Raw genomic sequence first — 26441 nt, 5'->3', positions numbered from 1 at the left:
CTGATACCAGGCTTTACATAGCTGCTAAATGCGAGTGTTCAGTTGACATTTTTGCATGCTTCTGGGTTCAGGTAGCCTGGGTCTGTTGGGACATGTGGGGCGGTTGGTGCCTGTTGCTCTGTCTCGGCTCACTCTTTGGGCGACGGTAGCTGGGCATGTGTGCAGGCAGGCCTGGCGGGTTTTCTGGACTTCTTTGTAAAGCTGTTTTATTCAAAAAAAAAAAAAATCAGTGCTTGGTACAAATGAGGGTGGCAAACACTGGGCACACTGATCACAGAGCTGGCGCAGGTCTCAGTGGGATGGTCTGCCAAACCACCAGAAAAGTGGGGCGTGCCTGGGCCTGGCGGGCCTCATGTGGGCACAGGGTGCCTGGGGCGTCAGAGCTGCTGAGTGACGCCTGTTGGGGATGAGTAGTCAGGGTAGGAGGGAGACCTTGGCCCTGAAACAGCTCTGAAATGAGACATCAAGTGCATCCAGGTGAGAGTGAATTTACATGCTCAGGTGAATCCTCTGAATAAAAATCACTATGTTCTGTTGCCCTTGGAACATCAGATGGCTTGTTTTAAGGCCCTTTTCAGTTCAGTGGGGGCCTGTCCCGTCCCTCCTGGTGAGCAAACAGAAAGAGTGCTGTGGGCAGCCCTGGGGCTTCCAGAGGAGTCCGACATGGGCGTGGGAGCCGGCGCAGCGGCATGGCTGTTCCACGGGGCTGCTCACTGCCGGGACCCACGCCAGCAGGAAGCCTGTGCCATTCTCTTCAGTCTCGGTTCTTCGCTCTGTTCTGAGTCAGAGAGAGCCAGTCTCCCTCTCTCCCTGCGCTGACCCTCCCAGGTCTCCCAGGAGGGGCTCCGACTCTCAGCTTAAGTCCAACATTCAGACACCTAAGAGTTAAGGTGGCTTCCTCAGAGATCTCAATTTTTACTTTAAAACGTACCTGAGAAACATCTATAGGACATGTTGACCCCCCATCATGGATGTTTGATTGTTTGTTCAGGTGGCTTGTTTGTGATTTTTGAGCTTCCAAATCTCATTGCAGCCAAGGATTTCACTCTTTCTCACTGGAAGGTAACAAGCAGAGCACGAGCTCAGAGCCAGGCTCACTTGTGTTGGTGGACTCCCTGGGTCTCTTTCTTTCCTCCTCCTGTGACGCTGAATACAGAGAATGGCTGAAAACGCTTTTTTTTTTTTTTTTTTTTACAGTGGTGTCTTTGATTCATCTTTATGGATGGACAGAGTTCCTTCGGAAATAAGTTCAAAATTTAACAGTCCTTTGCCCAAATACATACTACCTTGAATGAAATGAATTGGGGAGTGTTACTGTCCCCTTGTACAAATGGCCACTAACCAGACGTGTGGAAATCTGACCGGGAAAGGTGGTCCGAAGCGGAGCCCCTTGCGAGGGTGAGGTGGTCCCCCCCCCCGCCTCGGCTATGCACGTCACCGCGAGACATCTGTCTCCTTGGCTGTGCACGCAGCACCGCCTTCTAGACAGAGGAAAAGACCCCCGGCTTCCGTCACTCATTTTCGTGGCTTTGCTTCGGGCCTGTGAGCAGTGCTTAGATGAGATCAGTCATTTTGTCATTATTCTTGTTGTGTCTTAAAGATCTTCAACTTTATACTCTTGGATTCCTAGAATCATTAGAGACTCTAAATTCTGAAGGCGTGTGAATGAAGAGGAGGCAGGCTGGCTTCCCGGGAAGGGGGCCGAGTGCTTGCTACCTCTCGTTCCGAGACCACCGTTTTTGTCTCATATTTGAACTCAGTGTGATGTATTTTCGCAAAGCGGTTAGAGACTACTTTTCCCTTACTTTGAGTTCAGGCTTACTGCCAGTCAGCTGGACGTTCTGCGTTTCTGTCACCACAAGTGCTAACCTTAGGAGCAGTAGCCTGGCCCGAGAGCGCAGCACCTAGTTTGGCTTTATAGTTTACTGGGTGCTAGCTTATTCTGAGTTTTAAAATAGTAGCACAAAGACCTTCTCTCAGTGATGAGTTAGGAAGGATCCAAAAGCTGTGTTTTCTAAAGGGCATATTTCATGAGCTAACAAGCGTTTCTGGGTAACTTAGCACGAGTCTCAGGAGTAAAGTAAATATTTCTTCGTAAGTTGGTATTTATTCTTGTTCAGGTAAAAGTGTGCAACTAAAGAGAGTTTTGCTTTTTTCCCCCTGAAAATGGTCTCGGAAGATAGCCTTACTTAACAACAATCTCTCTGATTTGTGGGGAGCCAGATCCCTTTCTAGAAACGAGTCTTGACTGTGGGCCTGCGAGCACGTCAGGAAAGAGAACGCAGGGTCTGTGCACCCAGGTGACAGTGTGCCTGGTCCGTAGGGGTTGGAAGATGTCGGAGCAGATGGGTTCGGGCACTCCACTTATTTCCAGCAGTGTCTGTGGGTTGCTAAGAGAAAAGACAAGGTGTCGGTGTCAATGTCACAACAGTGACGCTGGCGAGGAAGATACTGCTGTGGTCCTCAGGGGCGTTTGGCCTGACTGAGCCGGGTGTCGTGACAGAGGCCCAGACTGGTGCTGGGAGTGCAGGGTTGAAGGAGGGAGACAGGACTGCGGGTGTGAGGATGGGTGGGGGCACGTCATGTGGACCTAGGAAGACGTGCAAGGAGAAGGGGACAGTGTCTGGTCAGCTGGAGGAGACTCCTTGGGCGTAGGGGACAGCTGGTGGGTGGGTGTGTTTGGGGACAGTTTGATTAGCATGTCAGGTGCTCTTACTGAGTGCTTGCTGTGTGTAATACCTGCATTTTGACGTCTCAGGGTTATGGACGTGTAGTTGAATGTTCTTTGACCTGAAGAGGAGAGGCAGAAAGAGGGGCGCTAAGTGTTTGGGAGTGCGGGTGCCTGCGGGCGGGGGCTGCCCTCGGGGCTCAGTGCGCATGGAGGTTACCTTAGAGGAGAAAGACTGTCTCGCTCTGCGTCTGGAGAGGAGGGACGGAGACAGCTGAGAAGTAGCTGACGCTGTGTATGTGGGACCCAGCTGCGGATGGGAAACATGTATGGAGGCTCTGTCTCTACCAGGCACTAGGCAGTGAAAAAGCAGAAGCACGCCCTTAATCTAGCCCTCTTGCTCCTTCTGCTCTGCCCCCTCTGTGGACACAGCGGCCAGATGCCGATTCTCTTTTAAGAATGTCCCACAGCATCTAGACGCGGCACCTCAGGCATGGTAGGGGGCCAGTAAATGTGTACTGGATTGTTGAATGGTTGGGGTCTAATTTAAATAGTTTTCCTTCTTCTTTAAACACCCTGGGGTATTGGGTAGAGCCCCCAGCATTACTGGGATTCTACTTATTGGCCCCGGAGTCGAGTGATTAAGGCAGAGATGAGCTAGACTTGAGGTCAGAAGGCTGGGGCCACAGCTCTGCCACCCGCCACCCGTGCGGTTTTGAGGAGATTGCGCAACACAGATGACCCTCGGTTTCCTGAAGTGGGGCCGGCACCATCCAACTTGCCTACCTCATAGAATTGTCTAGGGCTCCTTACGTAATTCTGCATGAAAGCACTTTGGAAATCAAAAAGGATCTTCTGTACTTCAATTAAAAAAAGAAGGATCCAGGTGAGGTAGAAATTTTCAGAGTGTTCTTCTTCGGGATCAGGTGTTGTATTTCAGTATAGAATCTGATGGTTTTGAGTTTGAACAATTCGTGTCTTCAGCAGTTTAGTTTCCTCTTAGAGAGGATTTCATGTAGAGGGCTGGTTGAAGGGAGAGTTCTGTGGAAGCATAATTTAGGCAGATTCATGCAAATTTAAATTCATCCTTTATTTTTCTGTTTTCATTCCCCAGCAGTACTTAATATACTCTTAATGTGGCATTGGGAAAGTTTTTGTGAGAATTACTTTTTTATATGTCTTCAGGGGCCTCTCATTCTCAATATTACAAGTGTAATAACTCCTCTGGAACTTGTGTTTGGACTTCAGGGACGGTGGCTGGGTTTTAGGGCTGCATGTCTCCCTTGTGGTATTTAAATGTTCTCTTGCTATCCACGGGAATTGGAGAGGGGTTAGAAGTACCAGCGTGAAAGAAATCCTGTTTGAAGTCAATGTTCTTGTCAAGAAACAGATGCTTTTAACCCGAGTCATTGAAGGCTAATGGGGTTGTCAGGAATTAACAACAGGCTACCCTATCTGGGACCACACTAAAAACTCCAAGGCAGAGGCCTTGCTCTGCCCTGAGCCCCAGATTCAGGGCTGTAAGTGGGCGTTAGACTGGCAGAGATTATGTTGATCCTGGGTCTCATCTGCACAGGTATTTCATTAACCATGGAGCCAGTGTGGGCATTGTGAACAGCGAGGGTGAAGTCCCCTCTGACCTCGCGGAAGAGCCGGCTGTGAAGGACCTTCTTCTGGAGCACGTGAGGAAGCAAGGTAACTTGTGGGCAAGGCCCCCAGACGGCGCTGTGCCTGCTGTGCTGAGCGGGGCTTCGTCACGGTAGGAGGGGGTGCTCTGTCTGCCCAGCCTCGGCCGTCAGGCCCCCACCTGCTCAATTCCAGTCACTCACATGGGAGTGGGCCGATGCCAGAGGATGGCCCGTCCTTGCTCACTCCTGCTGCTCACAGGCTGAGGCCCCATGGCAGAGTCAGGCCCCCGACCGTCTTTGATGATGCAGCTCAGACTGAGGTGGAGCATGGACAGCTGTCGCCATGTGTACACGGCACCAGACTTATTGCACGCCGAGACATCCAAAGAAAGGAGGCGATGCAGTGTCCGTTCGCGTATTGGCCAAAGTCTGTTTATGACTGCATCTTTTCTCATGATGGGAGCTGGAAGTCGTGTTGGTGACGGCGTTTATTACCGCCTCGGAGGAGATCTTCAACCATACTAACCAAAGATGATTCTGGTGTTTGTTATGGCGAGGAAGCTGCCTTAGAAGATGAACTCTAAAGCACTTATTCTTATTTTACATTTTCAGAGGAACGCATTTTGGAGAGCAGGTCAGGGTTCTCCTCCTGGAGGTCTTTGGGTTCTTTTAATAAAAATTGTTGCAGATAACACTGGTCAGTCGCAGGGAGCACAGGTCTCAGGAAACTAGAACCACCACGAAGCTTTGTGGACATGATTTGAGTGATGTGCAGTCTTCCTGCTAAACTGCTTTGCCCACCGTCAGCAGTTCGTTCCAAAGGCTTTCTCTCCAGTGGCCTTTCCAGATGTGACCCTTTAGAACCGGCAGGCCCACTTCTGGCCACACCCCTTGGTTTACATCTCACCCACAGCTGCATTCGCACCCAGGCAGCAGAGCTGAGTCGCGGTGACAGATCAAATGGCCTGCAGAGCTGAAAGAATCTAGTACCTGGCCTGTGATAGAGAATGTGCCAGCTCCCAGGGCACTGACAGGGGTGATGTGCCGGCGCGGCAGCTGCTTGGCCTTACTGCCTCCCTGTGTTTAGTTTTGTGCCCTGCTGAACTGAAGAACTTACGCCTCATTTACTGCCAACTCCCACTCAGCCTAAGATTGGTGTCAGAATTTACAAGTAACTTTTTTCTTAAACAAACTGGGTTTTTTATAATAGTTTTTATTTGAGAAATCTTTCTTGTTTTAATTTCTGACTCTTCACTTCAGGAGTATCCTCCGTTGGAAGAGGTATTCATGTGCCTGCTTAGCTTTGCAGCACTGTTAACTCCCTGTGTGGAACCCTGGTCTGTCCCAAATCACTCGCCCCTTTCAGTTCATCGGGAGGATTAACAGCACACGCCCCCACGTTGGTGCGCCCGGGTGCACAGCACATACTGCCAGGCCCAGTGCTGGCAGGGACCTCAGTACCCGCTCTCCACAGTGGACAGCTCGCCCCGATGGAGAATCAGCAGAGGAACTCTGGACACGGACTGCACTGTAGACCAAGTGTAGACCTAACGGAAGTGCGGAGCGCTCCATCCAGCAGCAGCGGAACACACCTCCTTCTCAACTGCACGCGCCACTCTCTCCAGGATAGGTCTTCTGGTGGGCCACAGAGCAAGTCTTGGCAAACTTGAGAAGGTTGGAGTCACACCCAGTGGAAGTGGAAATCAAGAGCAGGAGGAAAATGGGAAAATCCACAAATATGTGGAGATTAAGCAACATGCTGCTGAGCAACCCGGGGGTCAGAAGAAATCAAAAGAAAAATGTAAAAAGTCTTGAAACAAACAAAAATAGAACACAGCATACCAAAACTTATGAGAGTCAGCAAAAGCGGTTCTAAGAGGGAAGTTTATAGCGATAAATGCCCATACTAGGAAAAAGAAAGCTCTCAAGTAACGTAACTTTACACGTCAAGAAACTAGAAAAAGAAGAACGTAGGCCCAGAGTTAGTAGAAGGACCAAATAACAAAGATCAGAGCAGAATTGAAATAGGGACCAGAAAAAAACAATAGAAAAGATCAGTGAAACTGAGAGCATCTATCTTTTTTGAGAAGATAAGCAAAACTTCAGCTAGGCTACGAGAAAAAGGGATGACCGGATAGACTCAGGAACGCAGAAGACGTCAGAACTGAAGTCGCACAGAACACGGGATCATGAGAGCCTCCTGAACGGCTGTGGGCAGACAACCTGGACGACCAAGAAGGAACTGGGGAGTCCTGAGAAGTATGCAGCCTGCCAAGGCTGAGTCAGGAAGAAACAGGAGATCGACCAATAGCAAGTAAGGAGGTTGAATCAGCAGTCAGACAACAGGAAAACCAGGCCCAGGTGGTTTCCCTGGTGAATTCTGTCAAACACTTAAAGAATTAATACCAGTCCTTCTCAAACACTTTTCAGAAAATCGAAGGGGAGGGAGCGCTTCAAACATTTCACAAGGCCAGCCTGGCCTGATCCCACAGCCAGACAGGCCACTGTGCCCGGTGGATGCAGACGCATGAGCTCTCGACCCAGTACCGGCCAGCTGAGTTCAGCAGCACAGCAGAAGGGCACACGCTGTGGGCAGGTGGGATTTACCCCTGGGATGCTGTTGGGCTCAACACCTGCAAATCAGTGTACGTGATACACCAGTTGATAGAGTGACAGGTAAAAACCACACAGTCATCTCAAGAGATGCAGAAAAGGGATTTGACAAAATACAACATCTCTTTATGATAAAAATTCTCAGCAAACTGCATGTAGGAAGAGTTTACCTCAGTGTCATAGAGGCCACACGACAAGCCACAGCTGATTTCACTTGGTGGTGAGGGGGTGAAAGCTTCTCCTCGAAGATCAGGAGCAAGACAAGGGTGCCTGCTCCTCCCTCTCTTACTCAGCGCGGTGCTGCAAGTCCCAGCCAGGCAAGGAGAAGAAATAAAAGGCACGCAGGTCAGGAAGGAAGAAGCAGCATTATCTTTGTTCGCAGATGATGTGATCTCATGTGTAGCAAATCCTAAAGGCTCCACGAAATACTGCAGAACTCATCGACAAATGTGGTGAAGTTGTAGGATGCAAAATCAATACACAGAGATCGGTTGTGTTTCTACACAATAGTGACAGACTGTCTAGAAAAGGAAGTAAATAAGACATTCCCATTCACAGTAGCGTCAAACACAGTAAATACTTCGGGACACGCTTAACCAAGGAGGTAGAAGGTCCGCGCACTCCAAGACTTTGATGAAAGACACTGAGGAAGGTGCAGATAGATGGCAGGTAGCCTGTATTAATGGGTTAGGCGCACTGATGTGGTTAGCACGTTCACTGCCCAAAATCATCTGTAGATTCAATACAGTTTCTATCAAAATTCCAGTGGCATTTTTCACAGAAAGAACACACAATCCTAAAATTTGTATGGAATCACAAAAGACCCTAAACAGCCAAAGAAGACAAAGCTGGAGGCATCACACTTCCTGACTATAAACTATAGTCATCAAAACAGGGCGGTACTGGCATAAAAATGGACGTACGGACCCGTGGTGCAGAAAGAAGAGCCCAGAACAAGCCCTCACAAATACGGTCAATTAACATTTGAGCAAGAGAGCCGAGAAGACTCCCTGGGGAGAAGAAATGGCCAGCAGGCACATGAAGAGACACTCAGCGTCACTGGTCACCAGGAAAATTCACATCAGAGCCACAGCGAGGCACTCCCTGACCCCTGTCAGAATGGCTGTCTTCAGAAAGATGAGAGGTGACAAGTGCTGGCAAGGATGCAGGGAACAGGGACCCTCGTGCACTGCTGGTGGGAATGTAAATTGATGCAGCCTCTGTGGAGAACAGCATGGAGGGTCGTAAAATAATTAAAAATAGAACTGTCACATGATTCAGCAGCTCCACTTCTGCATATTTATCCAAAGGAGATGGAAAGACTAACTCCAAAATATATTTGCCCCCCCACGTTCAATGCAGCACCACTCACAATGTCGAGATATGGAAACAACCTGAGTGTCAGTGTATGCGTGAGTGGATAAAGAGATGTGGGGGTGTGGGGGTGTGTACGTACACACGCACGCTGTATGTGATGGGGCATGACTCAGCCGTGAGAGCGAAGGGAGCCCTGCCGCACACAACTGCCTGGACGGGCCTCAAGGGCGCCGTCCTGAGTGCAGTAAGTCAGACAGAGGAAGACCTGGTGTGTGGGAGCTGGAAAGCTGGACTCAGAGAAGCGGAGAGCAGAATGTTGGCTTGCAGGGCTGGGGAGCCGGGGAGACGCAGGCGAAGGGAACAGACCTCCAGTCATAAGACACAGAAGTCCTGGGGGTCTGAGGTGCAGCACGGTGACTGTGGTTAACAATACTGTGCTATATACTCGAGAGCTGCTAGGAGATCTTAAGTGCCCTCACCACAGAAAAGCAGTGGTGATTCTGCGAGGGGGCGTTGAATGTCTCCACAGAGGTAATCATCGGGTGATGTCAAGTGTGCACCTGTAACTTACACGGTGTCATACTCTGCTCGTGTCTCAGTGATGCTGTGAAAAAGAAGAAATGAAATGAATCAGCTACTCCTTCACTCCGTCCGTCTCCCAGGTCAGACAGATCGACCTCAGGTGGTCCACAGGTTCTCGTTCCAGATGTGAGCTGGACCGGAGCTGGCCAAGCTGCGAGGAAGCCTGCTAACCAGTGTGGGGCTCCCTGGGCGGGTGGCCAGTGCCGGGAGACTCCTTATCCTGCGTGGTAGGAATGCCCACTCAGCTCCTTCTCTCTGGCGCAGATGGAGAGCTGTTGGCTGCAGGGGTCCCTTGGAGTTCGTCCGTAGTGTTTCCAAGGGAAGCAGACCTGCATTCCCTTGGGAGTTTAACTGCACGGCCCCGCTCGGGGGCTCTGGGCTGTACAGCTTCAGCCAGCATCCTTCCCTGCTCAGGGCATGAACTGATCACCTCTGTCTTACCTGAAACCAAGATTTCTGATACCAGTCTTAAAGTGTAGTGAGTGGAAAAGTGGGACAGATGGGGACTGAGGATTCTAGAGTTCTGGTGGCCACTCTTGCATGAGCGGGGCACTGGGCCATTATGTCGTTTCCTCGTCCATTAAGTGGAGACGGCCACATCTGTTACTGTCACCTCAGGAGGCTGGACGGTGCAGCATTCAGAGGATTTTGTACACGTCCTGCAGTATGAAGGCAGCATCCCTGAGGTCTGTGTTCTTACGGTAGAGAGCGGTGTTAAGTGTGGCCCTTGGCGGGCCTGCAGCCACGTGGTGGTGAACCAGTGGTTTGACCGGTAGGACATCTGTAAGGCCGGCTCTCCTCTGTGAAGAGTGCCCAGCCCCTGGCTGAACTGCCATGGGTGGTTCCATCTGTGACACGTTTGCCTCCAAGAGACTGTGAGGTGGGACGCTGGCATTGTCCTGACGCTGGCCGGCTGTCGGTTTCCGCAGGGGTGGACCTGGAGCAGTCGAGGAAGGAGGAGGAACAGCAGATGCTGCAGGACGCCCGCCAGTGGCTCAACCGTGGGAAGATCGAGGATGTGCGGCAGCCTCGCTCTGGAGCCACTGCCCTCCATGTGGCCGCTGCCAAGGGCTACTCTGAAGTCCTCAGGTGCCGCCCGCACGGGGTCTGGGCGATCCCGGGGGGAGGGGAGCTGGCTGTTGGAAGCATGGGTGAGTTGGGTTCTCAGCTATGGAGTGCTGGTCTGCTGTTCCCGGCTCCGACACATCCCCTGACTCCCACCCTGCTGCTCGCTGACGGGTGACGTAGCACAGCTGAGGGGACTGGCCCACGGGGACCTTGCACGCGCCTCCAGCCCCGCGGTTCATCATCACATCCCTGCTCCTCTGGGGACACCTGACACAGTGGACTTGTGACCCTTGTCGTCTCTCTGGACCCATTGCATTAAGGCCGGTCCTGAGTGTGCAGTGTCCAGCTGGGGCCAGACAGCCACCCTGATGAGGTGGCTGGGCTCTCCCGCCCTGGCGGCTCCCTTCCCTTCCTCCCACACTTGCAGCACGTGGCTCCTGTGTTTCCTGTTTGTGGGCGTCCCCAGCACGGCGGCTGCTGGCGGCATCGCATGCCTGGCTGTTGCCGGACTCCTGTGCTGCTTCCTGCTCCACCCAGTGCAGGATTTCTAGTGGGTGTGCTAGGTGTAGCCACCCCTGCATTGGGGTGGCAGTCACTCTGCCCCAGGTCTAGGTTACCTGGCTCAGCCCAATGCTGCCCCACCGCACTCACAGTTAGACTGTAGCTTTGTCGTCTGCAAGAAGCCCCTGCAGCTGGAGGAGAGGGTCTGCATGGACACGTGGTGTCCCAGGAAGACCACCCAGAAGGCTAGGAGGTGAAGCTCCCTGCGGGGCCATGTGCTTATGTTCCCTGCGGGGGCAGCTGGGAGACGCCTCATAGGAGAGCCGCGGGGTCGGACGGTTGGGTTAGGCTTTGGCTGACGTAGGGACGCTCCCCTCCAACCACTGCCCCTGTGTGTGTAACGTGGGTGTGCCATGGGAGAGGTGGTCCAAATTGCCTGTGACTGATTCTCCGTGTGATACCTGAAGTCTGAGCTGTGCCTCGAAGGACAGAAGTGCTCTCAGGGCCAGTGGTTCAGACGACGGTTCATCTGGCAGGAGACGGTGGCAGAGAGAGTCTCACTGTCTGTGTGGTTTCTCCGTAGACTGCTGATCCAGGCTGGCTACGAGCTCAACGTTCAGGACCATGATGGCTGGACGCCCCTCCACGCTGCTGCGCACTGGGGCGTGAGGGAAGCCTGTTCCATCCTGGCGGAGGCGCTCTGTGACATGGATGCCAGGAACAAGCTGGTGAGCTGGCTGGCCCGGGAGGGCTCTCTGTCCCTGAGCAGGCGGCAGACCAGGGGAGTGGCCACTGGTGGCTGCGGCCCTGCCGGCTGTCACACAGACTTTCTGCACATAAGAGAAACTCTGCTCGCTTGGCTTTCGGATTTTGTTCACTTCAAGTCCCTAAAACAACCAACAGGGAAAAAGGTGTTTACACTTGGCAGAGATGAGCGCTGGGGAGGCCCCTGGCCACTGCCTGCTGTGAGACGCGAGAGATTTTGCCTTGTTTGGTTTTAACTGAAAGCCTTTCAGTAGCTGAGCCCTGTTCACATCCAGTCATTAAAAAGCATCGTTATGACAAGATCCTTGAGTTCGGCTGAAAATAGTGTTATTCAGCCTGATTTTAAGCAGTTTGGAAGTCCTACAACCCCTGTCCCTGCCTCTGCTGATTCTGTAGGAGTCTGGGGACATGGATCTTTACTTAGTAGGTGTTTGGTCAGCCCCGCACCACCTCGGAGCCCAGGCTTCATTCTCGGGTGACGGGTTGGGGTCCTTAACTGTGCCAAGGTTCCCAAGAGACAACCCTCTCTCCCTGGAAGGGAGAGGGCTCCCTGACTTGATCTTCGGTGCACACGCGCCCTAGACATCCTTTCCGGCTTCTGAGAGTTGCCTGTTGAGTTTACTGTGAGAGTTCAGAGCATGCTGGAACAGGTAGGGATTTCAGTTGACTGTTTGCCATGAGGCAATAAACAGAAATGACGTGGTGACTTCCTTCACACTTTTAATGAAGCATAAAACTCTGGGGTTTGCTGTTTCTTGGGGTGCGTCCTCCGTGGTGGACGGAGGCACCGTCGTGCTGTAGGGCAGAGCTGCTGGGGAAGCAGCTGCCCTCAGAGTGAGAGGCGCACGGGGAGCACTGTCTCCGGTAAAGTCACTGGTCATGACCACTGCTTTCCATCAGTCACGGCTTCTTTTTCTGCCAGGGCCAGACGCCATTCGACGTGGCCGATGAGGGTCTTGTGGGACACCTGGAGACACTCCAGAAGAAGCAGAGTGTGGTGAGTCCAGGGCAATGTGTGTCCAGCTTCTGTGGCAGCTGGCCGTCCACACCATCTGTGGCTCTGCCGCTGCACATGGACTTGGCACCAGCGCTGCTCCCCTCGGGGTCAGAGGAGAAGGTCCAGAAACCCCTGTGGTCAGGTCCCCCCACCGCCTTCTTATGTTCACGCAGCCTCAGGCAGCTCAGGTTCAAGGCAGCAAACTGGCAGTGCCCCTGGAGTCGGGAAGGGGAGGTTGATGTGCTCAAGTCAGAGTGTTCCCCAGTGGGCGGTCCCAGGGGAGGACGCCTCGTGACCTTTCTTGTCCTCGTTGACCAAAAGAAATTTGAGTACAAGGAGGAATATATTTCTTTCCTCCCCCCCCATTTTTAAAATTGAAAATAGTTGATTTACAGTAGAGTATTAGTTTTTAGTGTACTGTGTAGTGAGTCAGGTATACACATATATATATTTCTTAAAAAGCAAAAAACCCCACAGAACTAACACATTTGGCGTTGGGTGGCACTTGGTCAGTGAGTCATACTTACTCCAGATGCATCAAATGCCAGAATTCAGTCCTCCTCCACCTCTTCTAAATCTTTCATGGTTTGGCTGCACGCGCCCTTCTGCCTAGTGTGACGCTGGTGCCCACATACAGGCTGCGGGTGGGAAGACCCACGCAGCACACACACGTGAAGAGTTCGCTCTAGCAGAGGAGGGTGAGTAGTCTGGGTGAGGAGGTCAAGACCAGGCACGTGTGGGGTGGTAGCCTCCTGCGTAAGCAGAGCGGGGCAGAAAAACACGCTTTCCTGTGTGTTCCTTTGCGTGGGCCGCGGCTCAGGGCACGTGAACCCAGGCTTCGGGAAGTGTGAGCGAGTGAGAGAGCTGTGTGGCGGAGCGATGGGCCGATCGGCCCTGTCATCCGCATCGTGTCAGGGCAGTGGGCGGGCTGTGCACTGTGCCTGGCTCGGGGGCCCTGCAGGCACAAAGCTCAGACACACCACCTGTAGTCCCTGGGTCGCTTCGACCCCCAGCAGGGCTCCTAGCTCGGTGTGAGCCTTCCCAGCGTGAGCCTGTGCTCTGCACGTGGGTTTTGTTGTTTCCCTGAATGTTGTACTCTGAGGTGATTTTTGGACTCACGTAGGAGTTGCAGGCGTGGTGGAGATTTCCTGTGCATGCTGCCCCGGCGTGGTTCGGTTCTCCAGCGTGAGTAGTGTGCTCACTGAGTAACATTTCCTCACGGCTGGGAGTGATGTCTACCGTCCATGACTTTGGGCCCCGGGGTGTAAATGCGTTCTGTCCGAGCACCAGATGGTCTTTTCTCAGCCTTACTTCCCATTTGGTGCCTGTCTTTTCTGTAGAGCTGCTGCTGACGTAATTCGGTATGTGGATCATAAAGAATTATTTCAAGGTTCCTTCCAGCTTTTTATCCTTCGGGGGCTGGGCCTGTTTGGAAGACGGGCTTGGATGTTTGATGGGCAGTTTTCATTGAAGCTCTGACACAATCGCTTCTCTTCTGCCTTGAATGAGGATCTTTCTCTGCCATTATCTTCCAAGGAAACCCAATTCATTGTTTTCCTTTTCCCCAGTCCTTCCCTCCCCTTTTGGTGTGGGTCCAGTCTTTTTCAGGACAACAGCACCATTTTTTCTCATCACTGCTGAGTTTTTACCAGTAGTAGTCAGTATCTGCCCTTTCCTCTCTTTTCTCAATTTCCAGCTTCGCAGTGAGAAGGAGACACGGAACAAGCTTATCGAGTCAGACCTGAACAGCAAGCTGCAGAGTGGCCTCTTTAAGAAGTAAGATGCTCGGGTTTGAGAAGTGAGCTTTGCTGTGTGAGATACACACAGAATGAGAGTTTAGACAGAAAAGAGACTCCATGTTTGCTTTTACCCAGATGATCTCTAAACGTGTGGGAATGTGTGAGGGGCGAGGAGGTGGCACTGATGTGGGGGAGACACTGAGAATGAGTGAATGTGTTTTGAATTTAGAAATTAGTTGAGACTCTGTGCATTTCTTTTTTCCTGGTTTAAGGGTTTAGTCCCAGCTGCTTCCCCAGCTATCAGTTCTGTGAGGTTTTACCACCATCCCTGCCCAGCATGGGTCCCAGCAGGTGGCAGGCACTCAGTAAACATTTACTAAATGACTTTTAAAAACTATTTGCCTGGTCTGTCACCATCGAGATTCGTAGCCGTCTTTTTTCCTGTGTGCTGAACAGGCTGGGTCTCCTTAAGTCAGACACTGAAGGGGAATATTAAACCTTAGTCTGCAGTGACCCTAGGACTCGGAGAGGGACTTGTGGGTGTCTGTGTCGCTGCCTCCACGCAGGCTTGTACACTTGTTCTTATTCCCAGTACCAGTGGCCTCGGGAAATGGCTCGTCCTTCCTGAGTGACACTCAGACTCTCTTCTTCCATTTAGCAAAGAGAAGATTCTCTATGAGGAGGAGACCCCCAAGTCCCGAGAAACGGAGGAAGAAGGCAAAGAGTCCAGCAGCTCCAGCTCAGAGGAGGAGGGTGAAGACCAAGCTTCTGAGTCAGAAACTGAGAAGGAGGCGGGTGACACTGAGACCCTCCATCCCCCGAGCGCGGGAGGTCACTGCTCGTCAGAAGGCAGGTGACGCAGGCCCTCCATCCCCCGAGCGCGGGAGGTCACTGCTCGTCAGAAGGCAGGTGACACAGGCCCTCCGTCCCCCGAGCGCGGGAGTGAAGCTCCTAGGGAGGCAGGTGGGGCAGAGGTGCTCTCAGCTAAGGCCTCCGTAGTGCAGGAGGTCACTGCTTGTCCGAGAGGCCTCAAAAGTCTCTAAAGAGAGCTTTAAGTTTAGTCGTCAGAGACACCCCAGCAAGTTGCTAGTGGAAACCTGGCTGTCAGAGCTGTGAGCTGTGCTGAATGTGTTTACCAGTTCCCATGTGGCCATTGGATGAGGTGCGTGGAGCTCCTGGGTGAGGAGCCAGCGTCCTGGCCTCGGGTTGGTGGGACAGAGAGGACAGGTGCCAGGAGCCTGACTGCTGAGCGGCCGAGGTGGGCTTTTGGTCAAGTGCGCCTACCCGGCCGGTGAGGAGCTTCCTGTGGTTCTCAGGTGTAACTGATTCCCTAACCAGAACTGCCGAGTCTTTATTTCTCCTCTTCCTTGTGTGAAGCTTCTTCAGTTCCTTCCTCCTGAGGGGAGGGAGTGACGTGGTGTTTACTTCTGTGCCTCTGTCTGATGCTGCACAGCCTTTGGGCTCCCTGAGCCTGTCACAGGGAGGACAGGAGCCCGGCGGTGAGCGTGCTGAGCGTGGTCGGACCCACAGGCTGCAGACTGGCCCCTAGTCCTGACATGCGGTCAGGCAAGCACTGGGAGAGAGGTGCTGGGTGTTACCGAGTAGAGGGTCACCTGCGACCAAGGATTGTTGTAGGAAACGGGGAGTCGCTGATAAACTAAAGGTTTATGGTGCATGTCCCGCTTTCGCTGGCACATTCTCTCAGCAGATCTGAGCCGAGGAGGGAAGTGTCGGTGAGACCGAGGCAGAGGGAAGTGCACGGTCAGTCTGTGGAGCCTGGTTCCCTTGAGCCCTGCCCCAGCTGATGCTCATGTGGGGACGTCTGGCACGCTCTGTTTTTGGGGCTTCCGCTCCCGAGGAGGTCGGCCCTCACGGACCTGGTTCCTCTCAGTACAGGGAGCACTGCCAGGTTCTGTCTGGGTCTCCACCTCGGAGTCTGTGATGTCGTTAGAGGAAGTGAGAGACCGTCAGTTCCACAGAAAAGATGGGTGCCAGCTAAGTTTATAGTCCAGGAGGCCACCTTTTTTTCACTGAGGCTGTTCTTAGCGGACACAGCTTGCTCTGGAAATACTACGTAGTACCTACCAGAATGTACAACTGTTTATCTTTATAACGTTCATGCTATTCACTGAGTCTGTACGTGTCTTAGGCTTCAGGGGCTGCTGGAGCTGGTGTCTAGACTTGCTCTGAGCTTGGGCACTGAGGTAGCCACCAGGGTGTTCGTGGAGGAGGAGGGCTGCCTGCTTAGGGGTTCGTTCATGCTGGGCACCCAGGCCTTGGGTCTCTCGTTCCCTGCAGCCCAGCTGCATGTTGCTGTGAGCCAGAACACCCAGCACCCCTGCCTGAGCAGCGCCCCATCCAGAAACCTTCTGTGACACCCTCCTCACCGTGTCTCTGCTGCAGAGAAAACCCCAGGCCCTGCAGCTGACCTCTGGTGACCTAGCTCCTGCGGCCTCCCCGTGCTGTGGCCGCCAAGCCGCGAGCTGCATCTCCCCAGCAGGCCCTGGGTTCTCCTGCCTTGGAGCACTTCTGTCCATCTCTGGCCACCACATGTTTACTGCGTGGTTTCCGTCAGAAGCTGTAGGATCTCCTGACTGAAGACGTCTTTCTATAGGTTTTTCCAGGCGGGTCGCAGAGGAGGCGTGGCCCACTCCACTGCCCTCGCCTGTGACCGCTCCCGTGTCACCCTCTAGAACTGCACCCTCTCTGCTGCGCCACACGTCACCTGGCCTGGGCGCCCTGGTGTGTCATGCCCCGGTCTCAGCTCCGGACCTGGCACCCAGCAGTGCTCACGTTCATTAAACGTGCTGCTGAGTGAGTCTAGGGGTGGGGCGGGGGAGGCCTGTACATGCAAAGTGCGTGTCACGTGAGAGATTTAAGGCAGCCAGGGGTGTTCACTGTAAGAGAGATTGTGTTTAGTTTGGGTTTGTAATGACACTTTACGTTTCTGTAGTGCTTTTTCATTTGCAACACACTTAGACACTTTTATTTAATCCTCACAACCACACTCTGAGGTTGTGTATCATTGTCACCACTCTTTAGAGGGGAACCTGACCCCAGAGGTTAGGGGCATTAGCTCCCACAGCTGGCAAGTGGCGTGTCTGAGATGCTGACTGGGACTTGGGGCCTCTTGGTGAAGTGGGGGCAATGTGCAACTGTGGGAGCTAAAGCTGGATCAGGGTGTCCCGGGGGATGAAGTGTCTGGGGCACCGTGGTTAGGAGGGGGCGGGCAGGTGGAGAGGTCAGGGAGGTTCGGGGGAATCAGGGGGGGACGCAGGGGACGCTCCAGCCTAGCGAGCTGCCGGTCACCACCTAGGGTGGCTGTAGGCCCTTCACTGACTCTGGCTGTTGAAGGTTTACCCCTGACTCCTGGGGACGCTGCTGGACCCTGGGCGCCCTGTGGACCAGGGGCGCCAGTGCTGCTTCCGCTTTGGCCTCGCCTGCCGTGTCCCCACCTGTGAGTCACTGGGGCACCGGGTGTCGTGCTGCCCATCCTGTCGGTCCCGGTGCCGAGAGCAGGGCCTTCTGCTCGGCGGGTGCTCCGCACACACGGCCAGGGTGTGCTCGTGCCTTCAGGTCCCGCCGGCGCCCGGCACGCGGTGAATCCGGGCAGCGTGTGGACCCTGCCCGTGAAGGTCTGCAGATGCCGGCCCGTAAGGTGACAGTGGCCGTGTGTCTCTCAGATAGATGTTGTGGTGGGGGGTTAATAGTTTGAGCTACATGTGAGCAGTTTGGTTCAGACTCTGTTTCTTCCCTCTCACTTATTTGACTTAAACACTTTGTGTGCTTGTTATCCATTGCTGCATGACCAGCCATCCCGAAACTTAGCAGCAAGTAAAACGCTCTTTCTGTGCACCCAGTTTTATGGGTTGGCAGTTTAGGAATGGCTCTGCGGGGTGGCTGCTCTGCCCTTTGGCGGTAGTGCTGGGCTCACTCGCGTGTTTGCGTGAGTCAGGGAGTCAGCGGGGCGGCCTTCCTTCCTGGTGGCTGCCAGGACATTGGGGCACGTGGGCCACGTGTCACTTGGCATCTGCTGGGCCAGCCCCCACTGACCCAGAAGTGACCAGAGAGGCCTGGCTCTGCGCACAAGCCTTTACTGAGCCTCTGCCTGTGTCCCACTCACCAGGTCCCTGTGGCCGTGGAGAGTCCGAGCTCTGAGGCCAGAGTCAGGGTGAGAGGGCACGTCATGAGGGAGTTACTGCTCCAGTGGTCTGTCACATTTGGCAGGGAGGCAGATTTCTTAAGGACAGGGATAATCAGATGGTATTTAAACACTGACTCAAATATTCACAATAACCACAAAAATAATAACATTAAAGATAATAAGCTGTTTTCAGGGAACTTAATATGGCCAGACATTGAGCTATGCAATTTGAAAACATTTTATCTCTAATCTTCACAGCAACTCATAAGGCAAGAATTAAAATCTTGGATTTATCAGTAGGAGGGTAGAGGTTCAGATATGCCAAGTAACCTGCCCAGTGTCACACAGCTAGGCTGTGGCTTGAAAGCCTCACATCACGAGTAGGTTGCTCTGGGGTGCGGTTTCTGAGGACAAGGAGCTGAAGGCCCCAGCAGCCATGAGGTGCAGGCCTGGGGCTGGTGGTTTTTTGATGTCGTGGGGGCTCGCCAACCGCAGTTCCACGGCTGGACTCGGTGTCCTCCGTGAGCTCCGTGATGCTCTCTGGCCTTCTTTCCTGTCACGGCCCCAGGAGCACTCGTTGCGGAAAGCAGGCCTGCCACCTTCCTGGCCACGCTGTGGGCGTTCCGCTTCCTGGGCTCTTCCTCTGCCCTGCGCCCTCCTGCCAACTGGGGAGTGTCTTCCCGCCTCTTCCGTGGCACCTTCCCTTACTGCCCCCACCCCACCCCAGAGGGGCTGCCTCTGCTCTGAGCTCCAGAAGCACTTGCTGATCCGCATCAGCCAGCTTAGCACCTGACGTGCTTGATCTCATGTTGTTACCATTATTACTGCGCATCTCTTTTCTTGATTGTAATTACCCCAAAAGCAAGGTCTGTCTTACACTTCTTCTGGCCTTTCCTGCCCAAACCCCAAAACAGAGCGGTCCCTTAGCCTGGACTCACTGATGAACTTTACATGTGACGTACCCTGTGGAGAAGCTGCCAGTCACACCTGTGGGAGTTGGCGGGGAGTCTACCAAGGCAGGAGTTCCAGTGAGTTTATTTTCTTGGAAGGGGCAGCAGTTGCCAGGAGTTTTATCTTAGTTTGAATCCAAGCAGTACATGGCCCTAATAATCCATTTTGATAACGAGTAAATCTTTTCTGTTGGCAGAAAGCTACATACACACACGGATGAGACTTTCACACTTGTGTTCATTGCTTCTCTTGCCGTAAATAACAGATAAAAAGCCAGACGCCATCATCAGCCACTCCAGCTCTGAAAGCAGGAGCAGTGTCTCGGAGCAGACGCCAGCATCAGCACAGAGCGCCTTCTCCGCCTCTGCAGCTCGGAGGGTGAGCACGGGGGTGAGTACCGGGGTCACTCTGGGTGTCCCTCCACTGCAGTGGTGAGAAGGCCTGCACGCCTGTCTCGGCTGGCTCAGGCGGCACGACAAACACCACAGCCTGGTGGCTTCAAACAGCAGCAGTTGATTTCTCACGGTTCTGGAGGCCGGGAAGTCCAAGGTCGAGGTGCCGGCCATCTCAGTTCCTGGTGAGGGCCCTCTTCCTGGCTCTCAGATACCGCTTCTCCAAGTATAGTCACCCTGGGGATTGGGGCTTCAGTATATGGATTTGGGGGCATGTCCACAGCATTGCCCACGATATGTGAAAAAGACACTGAGACTGTCCCCAGGCCAGTTTGGCCGCAGCGGCTTGGGTAGCTTGGGCGGCGGCTGTGTGGGACCAGTGTCGTCTCGTTGGTTGCCCGCTTTCTTCCCGTGTGAAGTCCAGGTGTGCGTGTGTGGCTCAGGTTGGGCTGGGAGGACGGCCGACGTCTGACAGTGGTTGTTTGATGACTGCCCTCCTGTTTTAACTTGGCTGTTTTAAGTTTCACTTCCATGAGTCAAGTCTTCATAGTTCATGACGAGCAGAGAGCAGAGGTTGAAAGAACTTGTTGAAATACTCATGGTCCCTCCTCCTCTCGTCAGTGTTCAGGGAGAGCGGTGACCCGCCAGCACAAAGGGTAAAATTAGCGTTGAGGTTGAGAATGGGAGCGAGTTCTTTGGAATGAAGCTGTTGAGCAGCTCTGTGGTTTTGTAGCATTAACTTACCGATCTTCCTAGAGCCCATGGGTTGAGAAGATGGGACTGTGGAGTCCTCTTGGGAAGGAGGGGCCTCGCCCGGCTGCGGGCCGATCCCTGGAGCGCCCCGTGACTGGTCCAGGAGGCTGGCTGGGGCTCAGCCTCTCTGCCTCAGCTGTGCCGCGTGCACTGCCTCAGGCTGTGGCTGGGTCTCCTGCTTCTTAAAGGGAAAAAAATACAAGATAGAAAGAATATGCACACATTCAGACTTACTCCGCGTTGCTGAAATATTGCTGGGAAGGCCACCTCCCCTCTGAACCAGGGTGGCTCATAAGGAGCGGACAGGGTTGGTTCTCTCAGCGGGAAAGAGTCCGCAAGTACGTGCATTCAGGTGCTGGATCAGAAGAGAAGGTGTAAGCGTGACTTCATGTTTCCGTTGCACGTTCGTTGTGCCAGGCGGCAAAGGTGGCCTAGTTTTGGAGAAGGACCAAACCTTCTTGCAGGCCCCCCCATCCCAGGAAGAGGGTGTCGGCTGATGTTCTAAAGACCAGGCCCCCAAGTGCTCCCCACCTGTGACGTCTTCTGTGCTTTACAGCAAAGTGAGATGATTAAAGACGGCATAAGCTCTCGTAAAGCTTTCTTCTTTGATGTTAAATTTTTTTTAATGAAATGATGGTGTTGGAAATGGTAATCAGTTTTTGAAAGATGGTCTCTTGGCAGAATTTAAAGAACGGCAACTCTATGACTTGTACCACTTTTTTTGTTTGTCATTTTGCTGCTCACTGAAGTCTGAAATGCATAGATCAGATAAACCGTGTCCTTGAAATAAGCAACTAGAATTTGCGTGGAAGGCCTTTAGTATTTCTGTTAGTGTTAGCTTGAGTCAGCTGCACAGCCTTGTCACGGACCTCGCAGCATGCTGTGCGCCAGCCACCTTGTGTCCTCCAGTCTCCCCAGTTAACGCAGTCGTGAGCCCATTGCCACCGTTTATAGGGGGCATGTTGGGGCCCGGGGAGGGGGCCTGTCCCAGGGACACAGCGAGCCAGGAAGCGTGTTCTGAGTTAATATCTGCTGCACAGGGTGCACCTGGGGTCCAGCTTCTCAGGGCAGCCCCGTCGAGGTGAGGCAGGGTGGGCCCGGGGGGGAAGGGCGCCTCGAGAGGTCCCGCGTCTGCAGGTGGGAGGGAGGGAGCGTGGGCAGACCCCACAGACTGGCTCTCCTCGCCCTTCGTGGGCACAGCTAGCCCGGCAGAGGGAGGGCTGCCAGGACTGGGCTGTGCTCTTCCTCTCTGCTTCCTCCCTCACAGCTCTCCAGCCTCTTCCCCAAGCCTGAGGCGCCCAGGGATGAGTCTCCTTCCTCATGGAGACTGGGGCTCAGGAAGACGGGCAGCCACAACATGCTGAGCGAGGCGGCCAGCTCCCGGGACGCCCTGCGGGACCGAGGACCCTCCGTGCACCGCTCGGCCTCCAGCCCTCGTGTCTCCGCCCTGCTGGACAACAGGGATAAGGTGAGCCCGGCGGGCCTGGCACCCGGGCGGCTTCCTTCTGCGAGCCTCCTGCCTTGGGAAAGAACGAAAACATTTCGTAGCCCTGCAGAGCCTTTCAAAAGAGACAGGCATGTTGATTAATCGAGTAGCTGTTTGCTTGGCCAAAAAAGAAAAAATCCTTTTCCTTTTGGCATTCCTTACGTTTGCTCTTTCTTACTCTCCTTACCTAGGGCCAAAAAAATGAGTCAGAAGCATGAAAATTTGGATACGGCCTAAAAGGTTCCTCTGACCCAACACCAGTAATTTATTCTTTTGACGTTTAGAAGAAAAGTTCCTTAGTTGGGCTTTCAGTCCTAATGAGGCTCAGGCAAATTAGCGCTTAGGAAAAAAATTCGATGCCTGTTTTTTCCATTAATAGATGTACGATCAGGCTCAGTTCACAGGCAGCTTGTCTGCATGTTCTTCCAGGAGGAGCACATCTTTCTTTCTTCACTTTAGGGTCCAGATTTCATGGGCTCACCTGCTGCCCCTACCTGGGGCCCAGGCCCCACTCGCACTGTGTTTCTGGGAACTCCTGGGCTGGGGCGTGTCGGCCGGATTTGCGCCGGGCCCGTTTGTGGTGCTGAAAGCTGCAGCCGCAGGAAGAGAAGCTCCGGTGGAGCCCCGTGGCTTTTCAGAGGCTCCCTCTCTCAGTAGGGTGGCTCTGTGTGATCTGTGCTGCCGTTTGGTTCTGCTCATCCTGGCTTTTCCGTGAGAGTCATTTCCCTACAGGCTGGTTTTCAATGGAGGAGCGTTAGGAATAAGCCCTCAAGAGCGGGCCCGTGACACCGCTCAGGTTGGCTTGGTGCTGCATCGAGAAGCAGGCTGGCACGGCACGTTCAGGTCTGCTTTTTCACCCAGAACACTCCACCCTGGGCCAGCCGGTGCCTTCCCTGCGCTTCACGTGTTCCGCTCTTGCAGGAGAGAGAGAACAGAAGCCACTTCAGCTCACTGGCACCCCGGAGGCTCAGCGGCACAAGGGACCCTGAGGGAAAGGAGAACAGGTAACCCTCCCTCAGGCCCCCAGCAGCTGGAAGTCGTCCACTCCTGCGTGCCCGCGTTCCCCCTCCCGCTTAGACTGTCTTCAGGGGCCTTCCAGCCCCTTCCAGGTGTGGGTGGTGTTTAGTCCGCCAGTGGCTTGAAATGTAGGTCTGCCTGTCTGGCTCTCAAGCACCCCTAGTGCCCAGCGCAGGGCCTGGCCCGTGTTAACGCTCAGAGTGTGTCATGTAATCAAATCGATCAACTTCTGATTTGTAGGGAAGTCAAGTTTAAGTGGACATGGGGAGTTTGAGGTGCCCTCACTGTGTCTCAGCAGGAGCCGAGCTGGCACTTCGCTTCTTGGGGTGGTGTGGCCTCCAGCCAGCAGCACCGCTGTCACCAGGAGCCTGTGCGAAGTGCAGACTCTCAGGTCCCCCCAGAGCTGCGGGGCTGGAATCCGTTTGGTGACAGAACCCCCGGGTTTGCAGTGCACACTGGGGCTTGGGAAGGCCTGCTCTGCGTGGCCTCGGGGAGCAGACACCCCCAGGCAGTGCCGCAGCCTCTCCCGGCTCCTCTCCGTTTACTGTGGAGCTTCCAGCCTGTCCTCCGTCACTTGTGACCAGGTCCTCACCGCCCTCACCGCTCTCACCGCCCCCTTCTCCGCCCTCTTTGAGCAGCCCATCGTTGGGGCTGATCTGTGAGGCGTCCTCAGTGAGGAACGGGAGTCGCTTCTTCTTACAGAAGGGCTGCGGATCTTTGAAATGAGTGGTACCTATTGAAATCACTCGGCTTTTGACTTTTAAGTTGATAAAAGAGAACTGTAATATTTAACCAGTTCTCTGTCTGTACAAAGAAATGGGTGTGTGAAACAGAATCGCTTGAAAAAGTCTGTGTCTTCAGCCACATTACAGTCGGCCCACCTGGACTCTCCCAGCGCACGCCGTCTCGTGGACAAACGCCGCTGGCAGCACTCAGGGTTCGTGTTTTCTTTCCTGCTCTGCAGAGAGTTGGCCGCTAACCTGGTGAGGAGCGGGCCCTGTGCCCGGCAGGCGTGGAGGGACGAAACAGAGGGAAACGAAGCTCCCTGGACAGCTGCTTCCCCCTCCTGCGTGTCAGCCTACCTGAGAAGGTACGGGCTCAGGCGTGGGGGTGGGAGGGGCTCCTCCACTCTGGCCGTGGGCACGTGGCAATCACGCAGGCCTTTGCATCCAGTCAGCACCACAAAGATGAATTAGAAAACGAGTTGCATTTAGATTTCTTGGGAGCAACGTCTTAACTGATCTTAAATTAAAATTAGTTTACTTTCCTAACTGAATGAGAGTAAGCTAATTCCAGACCCTCACCACAGACAGGCCTGAATGTATACTGCATCCTCTAGTCCCGCAAAACCCTCAGCTAGTGTGACCCGTAGAGATCTCTGAGCAGGACCGAGTTTAGTTCCTGTGTCTGAAGCTGGACTGGGTCTCATCTCTGGTGATTTGAGGGGAGGCAGGGAGGGCCCTAGGGCGTGAGGGGAGAGGGAGAGGGGACAGTTGTGTGTTGCATTAAATAAATGTCATGTTGAAGCCTGTTAATTTAGGGACTTGAGTTGTTTGTTTTTCTTTTGTGACTTTAATGGCCCTCAGATCCATCAAGATGTGAAACTCGCAAGTTTGGTGCCGAGAAGGTACATGGGTTTCCTCTTCTTCTTCTCGTCTGTATGCCCTTTACTGCAGTAATTTTCTTTGCTGTGTCCCGGCCAGCAAGCAGAGCACCTTTGCCAGAGCCATTAAGCCTAAGATACACTAAATTAATACTTTAATTTGAACTTGCTGCTGACGTGGGAGAGTCTGATTCTCGGCTTACTTTGACTTCTTTCTTCGCTTCCACTTTCTTAACCCCCTGCTGACTCTCTGTACCGTAGCCTTCATCATGAAAGTGTTTAGATGATCAGTGGCTTCCCTGGAAATAGGCTGTGGCCATAGACCTTGTGTTTGGGATCAAAACTTACTTCCACCTGCTGGGAAGAACCTTGTCAACCAGTTAACGCTGGATCATGGCAACTAGTAAGCCATCCATCGAAGAGCCCACTGTTGCCTTTTAATGTTCTCCAGTTGTGCAGACACATCCTGTGAGAAAGGGCTCCACTCTGAACACACACAAGTTCAGTCCCGTGGCCTCATAGAGGCTGTGTCACACGGCCTCAGTGACTGGGCCTCCAGGCGGCCTCTCCTGTCTCTGTCTCCAAGAGTGAGGCCCAGTCTGTGCAGATAACACTGGTACTCTCTCTGGTTGGATCCAGGACCAAGAAAACCTTGCTAAAAAAATGTTCTAGATCTCAGGAAAGATGAAGCTGCCATTTAATTTTCAGGCCTGGTGTTATTTTGTGGTAGGGTCGGTGATTTCCTTGCCCAGATAATCAGCAGGTGGACGCAGTGAGTCGCGTCTGGTTTGACAGTCGCGGGGAACGGAGGAAGCGGCAGGCTTCTGCTGCGGGCTCACTCCATCGTGTGAGCGCATTTTGATAAAACGTGTACGGCCTGCTTTGTACCTTGGGTTCCCAGAGCTTTTCTTCTGTGACCCTGAAGCACGTGGTTATTTTATGATCTTTCAAGAGGAAAGATTGACGTACAGCCTCTGTTTCAAAAAGAAAGCGTGAGCAGACGGTCACTCTCGGGCTGTGCCAGGCCTCTCCATTTTCGGTCCTCCTCTTGTTTTTTTAGGCAGAAATTCTTGTCATACAGCCCAGTAAAATGCATCTTTTCCCAGAGAAGGCTTCCTGGCTTCTTTTGGTCACCCCATCAAGTGTTTGTTTACTGTTACAGTCAGGGAGTATTAAAGAAATCCTAGCCCAGGCGAGGTTTTACTGCAGTTGGGGTGGCTCTCATCTATCTGCAGCTGAGGCAGACACGCCGTCCCTTGTTGCCCTCAGTGCCCTTCCTTCTAGACGCAGTCCTCCAGTCCTCCCAGGGCACTTCTGCCGCTGCCCTCTCCTCTGGCCGTCACTCCCGAGTCCCCTCCAGAACCTCCCCAGACCCAGCTCGGCTTGGAGCTTTCGCAGTGCTGCGTCTGCACCAGGTGGCTTCGGGGCTGCTCCGAGCTGGAGCTGTTTCCTAGCAAGGCCACTCTGCCTTCCTGGCTGGCTCCCATCTTGGCCCTGCCCATTCCTGCGCTCTCCTCCTGCTCTCTCTTGTGCATCCTCTCCCCACACCTTCCTTCCTCTTCGGGCAGGGCCTGCTTCTCCGCAGACTGGGCACTCGCCACCCGGGTCACGCCCTCTCCTAGGCCTCCATCCCTTCCAGGGCACAGTCTGGTGGGAGGCGGAGCTGGGACGGTGGGGGAGCTGCGTGTCCTGAAGGAAGTGACGGTGTGCTTCTTGCAGCGCGTCCGGGGGTAGGAGTAGTGGCCCCACAAGCCCCTACCTTCAGCCGGTCATGGTCACACCCTGCCACTCGCCGCTGCCATATCCATCTGCCCTCCCTCCCCGCTGCAGGCAGGGTACACAGCCACACCTGCATGCACGCACGCCGAGGAGGGTGAGGCTTCTGGGAGCCACTCGAGGCGCACTCATCAGAGCCTGCACGCACGCCGAGGCAGGTGAGGCTTCTTGGAGCCACTCGAGGTGCACTCATCAGAGCTAGTGCCTCTGGAAGCACATCTGGGGCTGACTGAGCGCCTGTGAAAACGGCCATGATTTCACAAGGGTGCTTCTTCTTCACTCCTGTCACTCCGTCAGCGGTGGCTCATTGGATGGTCGTGGGCCGTGTTGAGGCATCGGCTCAACACGCTGCTCCCGGCTCTCAGTGACCCGCCCAGCTGCGGTTACTCCTTGAGGGTGGTCCCATTGTGGTAAATCACGTCTGACAAGTGTCCCGTGTGT

At 53.8% G+C, this 26441-nt stretch overlaps 1 protein-coding gene across 28 annotated transcripts in view; it reads left to right on the top strand.

Moving 5' to 3' along the window:
- PPP1R12B (protein phosphatase 1 regulatory subunit 12B) overlaps window positions 1–26441 on the top strand; it is a 135396-nt gene that overhangs the window by 26350 nt on the left and 82605 nt on the right. For 13 of the 28 annotated variants that reach the window (XR_012501744.1, XR_012501745.1, XM_074351468.1 and 10 more), the window contains exons 3-13: window positions 4245–4363; window positions 9738–9897; window positions 10961–11105; window positions 12065–12139; window positions 13836–13915; window positions 14537–14727; window positions 18937–19050; window positions 19239–19363; window positions 21386–21586; window positions 22526–22608; window positions 23586–23711. Coding sequence is in view for 25 of the 28 variants with exons in the window: in XM_074351468.1 (XP_074207569.1) it covers window positions 4245–4363; window positions 9738–9897; window positions 10961–11105; window positions 12065–12139; window positions 13836–13915; window positions 14537–14727; window positions 18937–19050; window positions 19239–19363; window positions 21386–21586; window positions 22526–22608; window positions 23586–23711 (1419 nt within the window). In the remaining 3 variants the exon portion in view is untranslated. The other 15 variants (XM_074351466.1, XM_074351473.1, XM_074351475.1 and 12 more) reach the window with 12 other exon arrangements.

Source organism: Camelus bactrianus, chromosome 23, assembly GCF_048773025.1.
Source record: "Camelus bactrianus isolate YW-2024 breed Bactrian camel chromosome 23, ASM4877302v1, whole genome shotgun sequence".
Classification (NCBI taxonomy): domain Eukaryota; kingdom Metazoa; phylum Chordata; class Mammalia; order Artiodactyla; family Camelidae; genus Camelus; species Camelus bactrianus.
The sequence above is the reverse complement of the archived record's forward strand: the minus strand, read 5'-3'. Positions and strand labels throughout refer to the sequence as shown.